This window comes from Chiloscyllium plagiosum, unplaced genomic scaffold (genome assembly GCF_037043375.1).
Source record: "Chiloscyllium plagiosum isolate Xiang-an unplaced genomic scaffold, Cpla_swu_hap1 HiC_scaffold_53X, whole genome shotgun sequence".
Lineage (NCBI taxonomy): Eukaryota > Metazoa > Chordata > Chondrichthyes > Orectolobiformes > Hemiscylliidae > Chiloscyllium > Chiloscyllium plagiosum.
This window is the reverse complement of record NW_028270191.1, coordinates 13,318,717-13,326,216: the sequence shown is the minus strand read 5'-3', so window position 1 is coordinate 13,326,216 and position 7,500 is coordinate 13,318,717. Positions and strand designations below refer to the sequence as shown.

At 50.7% G+C, this 7,500-nt stretch overlaps 1 protein-coding gene across 2 annotated transcripts in view; it reads right to left on the bottom strand.

Annotated features, from left to right (window-relative positions):
• Positions 1–7,500, bottom strand: part of LOC122546469 (diacylglycerol kinase beta-like) — a 211,190-nt gene that overhangs the window by 104,669 nt on the left and 99,021 nt on the right. For both annotated transcript variants that reach the window (XM_087985546.1, XM_087985547.1), the window contains exons 7-8: positions 1,349–1,423; positions 697–816 (exon numbers count right to left, since the gene is read on the bottom strand). In XM_087985546.1, the coding sequence (XP_087841672.1) occupies positions 697–816; positions 1,349–1,423 (195 nt within the window). The remainder of the gene's footprint in view (positions 1–696; positions 817–1,348; positions 1,424–7,500) is intronic.

Below are 7,500 nucleotides of genomic sequence, written 5' to 3'. Positions count from 1 at the left end.
GTGTGCGTGTGATTGAGTGAGTGTGTGTGTGTGCGAGTGAGTGTGAGTGTGCGAGTGAGTGTGAGTGTGTGCGTGTGATTGAGTGAGTGTGTGTGAGTGTGTGCATGTGATTGAGTGAGTGTGTGTGTGTGATTGAGTGAGTGAGAGAGTGTGTGTGTGTGTGTGAGTGAGTGAGTGTGTATGATTGAGTGTGTGTGTGATTGAGTGAGTGAGTGTATGTGTGTGATTGAGTGAGTGTGTGTGTGAGTGAGCGTGTGTGTGTGAGTGAGTGAGTGAGTATGTGTGTGATTGAGTGAGTGTGAGTGAGTGAGTGAGTGTGTGTGTGATTGAGTGAGTGAGTGATTGTGTGTGTGTGATTGAGTGAGAGAGTGTGTGTGAGAGTGTGTCAGAGAAAGAGAGAGAGAGAGAGAGTTCCATGACTGGGGCAGTTAATCAGGGAGCCCTGGCTGACAGCTAGAAACAGGAGTGTCAGAGGTTCTGCTCACTCGGAGAGCTGGCTCTGAAGGAGCGGGATCAGTGTCGGGGACTCTCCCCGTGTGGATAAAGGGGACTTGGTGAGGGGATACTGACCTCTGGGGAGTTATTTCAGTGAGAGTGAGTGTGTACGGGAGAGGGAGAGGGTGTGTGTCTGCTTCAGCCACATCGTTGCCAATGTGCAATGTTCCCTCGTATTGCCCGGCTGGGTTTGGTACTTACAGCTTCCAGTCCGAGAAGGACCAATAACGGAGCTGTTGTCATCCCGCCTTTGATCCACTCGTCCAATGAAACGGTCCCATTCCCATCATAGTCAATCTCATTCATCATCTCTTGCAGAATCTAAACAGAGAGAAGTGAGGTTGAGAGTGTGATTGTCAGCACTGAGCAGGCACTGGGAACCAGACACACTCTGTCCAAAATCGGAGGAGATGTGAAGGAAGAGATGGTAAAGAGAAGGGGAGGGGTGCAGGGGCTGGGTAAGTTCACACCGTAGGTAACTTGGTGACAAGAGAACACCACATGGGTGGGCCTGCTCCTGGGTCTGGCCTTGGAGGGAGGAGGGTACCATCGCTCCCACCTACCAGTCCCTCCCCCACCAATACGCTCACACCCAGGTCCCTTGCAGAGAGAGCATGCTGTGCCCACTCATACCCTCGAGGCATTTAGAGAGAGGGGCAGGCACCACGGGGGTTTCAGTTCCTTCTTTCTCCCTTCCCACTCCCTCTTGTGGCACAGCCCATGGTGGGCACTGCTTGGAAAGACGGGTGCTGATTGGCTAATTCCACCAGCGGCTGTAGGAAGTGGGGGCACGTGTTCACTTCCTCCCCAACCTGTAACAGGCATTCCTGAGTTGACTGAAGGAAAGACTCACAGGTTTGAGTTCAGTGACATCCCAGTCCAAATACTTCGCCACATGCATCATCTGGGCAATAATCCGATCGACTTCCTAAAGGGAAAAGGAGTGAGAGATCAGAACATACACACTGATCTCGGGCACTGTTACCGACCTCACTCTGTCCCTCCATCTCCCTCTGTCTCTCACAGACACACACACACACTCACACACACACACACACTCACACACACACTCACACACACACAGACACACACACACTCACATACAGACACACACACACTCACACACTCACACACACACAGACACACACACACTCACATACACACTCACACACACACTCACACACACACACACACACTCACATACAGACACACACTCACATACACACTCCATAAGACCATAAGACCATAAGACATAGGAGTGGAAGCAAGGCCATTCAGCCCATCGAGTCCACTCCGCCATTCAATCATGGCTGATGCGCATTTCAGCTCCACTTACCAGCGTTCTCCCTGTAGCCCTTAATTCCTTGTGACAACAAGAATCTATCAATCTCTGCCTTGAAGACATTTAGCGTCCCAGCTTCCACTGCACTCCGTGGCAATGAATTCCACAGGCCCACCACTCTCTGGCTGAAGAAATGTCTCCGCATTTCTGTTCTGAAATGACCCCCTCTAATTCTAAGGCTGTGTCCACGGGTCCTAGTCTCCTCGTTTAACTGAAACAATTTCCTAGCATCCACCTTTTCCAAACCATGTATTATTTTGTACGTCTCTATTAAGTCTCCCCTTAATCTTCTAAACTCCAACGAATACAATCCCAGTATCCTCAGCCGTTCCTCATATGTTAGACCTGTCATTCCAGGGATCATCCGTGTGAATCTCCGCTGGACACGTTCCAGTGCCAGTATGTCCTTCCTGAGGTGTGGGGACCAAAACTGGACACAGTACTCCAAATGGGGCCTAACCAGAGCTTTATAAAGTCTTAGTAGTACATCTCTGCTTTTATATTCCAACCCTCTTGAGATAAGAGACAACATTGCATTCGCTTTCTTAATCACGGACTCAACCTGCATGTTTACCTTTAGAGAATCCTCGACTAGCACTCCCAGGTCCCTTTGTGCTTTGGCTTTATTAATTTTCTCACCATTTAGAAAGTAGTCGATGCTTTTATTCTTTTTGCCAAAGTGCAAGACCTCGCACTTGCTCACGTTAAATTCCATCAGCCATTTCCTGGACCACTCTCCCAATCTGTCAAGATCCTTCTATAGCCTCCCCACTTCCTCAGTACTACCTGCCTGTCCACCTAACTTCGTATCATCGGCAAACTTCGCGAGAATGCCCCCGGTTCCCTCATCCAAATCATTAATATATAAAGCGAACAGCTGTGGCCCCAGCACCGAACCCTGCGGGACACCGCTCGTCACCGGCTGCCATTCTGAAAAAGAACCTTTTATCCCAACTCTCTGCCTTCTGTTAGACACCCAATCCTCAATCCATCCCAGCAGCTCACCTCGAACACCATGGGCCCTCACCTTGCTCAGCAGCCTCCCGTGTGGCACCTTATCAAAGGCCTTTTGAAAGTCTAGATAGACCGCATCCACTGGGTTTCCCTGGTCTAACCTACTTGTTACCTCTTCAAAAAATTCCAACAGGTTTGTCAGGCATGACCTCCCCTTACTAAATCCATGTTGACTTGTTCTAATCAGACTCTGCTCTTCCAAGAATTTAGAAACCTCATCCTTAATGATGGATTCTAGAATTTTACCAACAACCAACACACACACACTCACAGACACACACACACTCACATACAGACACACACTCACACACACACTCACACTGACACTCACACACACAGACACACACAGACACACACACACACACTGTCACACACATACAGACACAAACACTCACACAGATACACAGACATACACACAGAGACATAGTAACACAGAGATACAGACAGACACAAAGACACACAGACACACACTCACACACACTGACACACACACACAGACACACACACACACACTGACACGCACATACAGACACACTCACACAGACACAGACACACAGACAAACACACAGAGACATAGTAACACAGAGATACACACAGACACACATACACACACATCCAAAAGCACAGGCACAGAGAGAGAGAGACACACACACACCCACACCCACACAAACACACACACCCACACACACACTCACACACACACCCACACACACCTACACCCACACACACACACACTCACACACACACACACCCACACACACACTCACACACACACCCACACACACACCCACACTCTCACACACACATACACACACACACACACACACACACACGCCGACCGACCCACACAGATACACACACACACACACTCACACACACACACACACACCGACCGACCCACACAGATACACACACACACACACTCACACACACACACACACACCGACCGACCCACACAGATACACACACACACACACACACCGACCGACCCACACAGATACACACACACACACACACGCCGACCGACCCACACAGATACACACACACACACACTCACACACACACACACACACCGACCGACCCACACAGATACACACACACACACACACACCGACCGACCCACACAGATACACACACACACACACACACCGACCGACCCACACACACACACCCACACACACACCCACACACACACACTCTCACACACACACATACACACACTCACACACACACTCTCACACACACACATACACACACTCACACACACACTCTCACACACACACATACACACACACACACACACTCACACACACCGACCGACCCACACAGATACACACACCAACACACACACACACACCGACCGACCCACACACCTACACCCACACACACACACACCCACACACACACTCTCACACACACACACCGACCGACCCACACACCTACACCCACACACACACACACCCACACACACACTCTCACACACACACTCACACACACACATACACACTCTCACACACACACACCGACCGACCCACACAGATACACACACCAACACATAGACAGACACAGAGACTTTTGATAAGGTTGCTCATGACAGGCTGATACAGAAGGTAAAGTCCCATGGGATCCGCTGTGAGCTGGTAAGATGGATGCAAAACTGGCTTGGTCAGGGAAGACAGAGAGTAGCGATGGAGGGGTGTTTTTCAGACTGGAGCTCTGTAACCAGTGGTGATCCATAGGGACCAGTGCTGAGACCCTTGTTGTTTGTAATAGATATAAATGATTTGGAGGGGAATACTAGGTGGCCTGATTAGTCACAAAGACTGGGGGGAGCTGCAGGTAGTGAGTAGGATCGCTAGACAAGTCCAATTATAGAATCCTGACAGTGTGGAAAGAAGCCATTCGGCCTATCGGGTCCACACTGACCCTCTGAAGAGCATCCCACCCAGACCCACTGTTACATCCGATCCCATGGCCAATCCACCTGACCCTGCACATCTTTGGACTGTGGGAGGAAACCGGAGCACCCGGAGGAAACCCACGCAGACACGGAGAGAATGTGCAAACTCCACACAGACAGTCGTCCGAGGGTGGGATTGAACCTGGGACCCTAGCGCTGTGAGGCAGCAGTGCTAACCACTGTGCCACTGTGCTGCCTGAGGAGGAGGGAAGCAGACAGTAACTAAGAGTCATAGAGATGTACAGCACGGAAACAGACCCTTCGGTCCAACCCGTCCATGCCGACCAGATATCCCAACCCAATCTAGTCCCACCTGCCAGCACCCGGCCCATATCCCTCCAAACCCTTCCTATTCATATACCCATCCAAATGCCTCTTAAATGTTGCAATTGTCCAGCCTCCACCACATCCTCTGGCAGCTCATTCCATACACGTACCACCCTCTGTGTGAACAAGTTGCCCCTCGGGTCTCTTTTATATCTTTACCCTCTCACCCTAAACCTATGCCCTCTAGTTCTGGACTCCCCCACCCCAGGGAAAAGACTTTGTCTATTTATCCTATCCACGCCCCTCATGATTTTATAAACCTCTAGAAGGTCACCCCTCAGCCTCCGACGCTCCAGGGAAAACAGCCCCAGCCTGTTCAGCCTCTCCCTGTAGCTCAAATCCTCCAACCCTGGCAACGTCCTTGTAAATCTTTTCTGAACCCTTTCAAGTTCCACAACATCTTTCCGATAGGAAGGAGACCAGAATTGCCCGCAATATTCCAACAGTGGCCTAACCAATGTCCTGTACAGCCACAACATGACCTCCCAACTCCTGTACTCAATACTCTGACCAATAAAGGAAAGCATACCAAACGCCTTCTTCACTATCCTATCTACCTGTGACTCCACTTTCAAGGAGCTATGAACCTGCACTCCAAGGTCTCTTTGTTCAGCAACACTCCCTAGGACCTCACCATTAAGTGGACAAGTCCGGCACTGATCTGCCTTTGGCAGCATCAACATACAGAGAGGTCTAGGTGTAGAGGTCCACAGTTCCCTGAAAGTGTCAATCCAAGTAGCTAAGGACGTCTGGAAAGCAAATGGCATGCTTGCCTTCATCAGTCGAGGCATAGAGCATAAAATTTGGCAAGTCATGTTGCAGCTGTATAGAACTTCAGTTCGCCCACATTTGGAATATTGTGTCACCACACTACCAGAAGGATGTGGAGGCTTTGGAGATGGTACAGAAATGGTTTACTAGCATGTTGCCTGCTTTGAAGGGCATTAGCTATGAGGAGAGATTGGACAAACTTGGAATGTTTTTACTTGAATGTTGCAGGATGAGGGGCAACCTATTAGAAGTTTACTAAATGATGAGAGGCCTGGATAGAATGAATAGTCAGTCTTTTTCCCAGGGTAGGGGACAGAGGTTTAAGGTAAAAGGGAGTAAGTTTAAAGGAGATGTGATAGGCAGTTTGTTTGCACACAGAGGGTGGTCAGTGCCTGGAATGTGCTGCCAGGGGAAGATGGAGGAGATGAATCCATTCGCAATGTTTCCGAGGTATCTGGACAGATTCATGACCAGGCAGGGAATAGAAGGCGAGGGACGGTGTGGAGGTGAAAGGGGTTTAGTTTAGGAAGGAGTCATATGTCAGCACAGTCGTGGTGGGCCAAAGGGCCTGTCCCTGTGCTGTACTGTTCTTCAATTGTTCACGTACACACACACACATTCCCCCCTCCCTCACTCACTCACTCATTCACACACCCTCCCTCACACACACACACACACACACACACCCTCCCTCTCACACACACACACACATTCCCCCCTCCCTCACTCACTCACTCATTCACACAGCCTCCCTCACACACACACACCCACACCCACACACACACACCCTCCATCTCACACACACACATTCCCCCCTCCCTCACTCACTCACTCATTCACACAGCCTCCCTCTCACACACACACACACACCCACACACACACACCCTCCCTCTCACACACACACACACACACACATTCCCCCCTCCCTCACTCACTCACTCACTCATTCACACAGCCACCCTCTCACACACACACCCTCCCTCTCACACACACACATTCCCCCCTCCCTCACTCACTCACTCATTCACACAGCCTCCCTCTCACACACACACCCTCACACACACACACATCCACACACACACACCCTCCCTCACACACACACACACACACATTCACCCCTCCCTCACTCACTCACTCATTCACACACCCTCCCTCACACACACACACACATTCCCCCCTCCCTCACTCACTCACTCATTCACACAGCCTCCCTCCCTCACACACACACACACACACACACATTCCCCCCTCCCTCACTCACTCACTCATTCACACAGCCTCCCTCCCTCACACACACACACACACACACACATTCCCCCCTCCCTCACTCACTCACACAGCCTCCCTCACACACACACACCCTCACACACACACACATCCACACACACACACCCTCCCTCACACACACACACACACACACACACATTCACCCCTCCCTCACTCACTCACTCATTCACACACCCTCCCTCACACACACACACACACATTCCCCCCTCCCTCACTCACTCACTCATTCACACAGCCTCCCTCCCTCACACACACACACACACACACACATTCCCCCCTCCCTCACTCACACACACACAGCCTC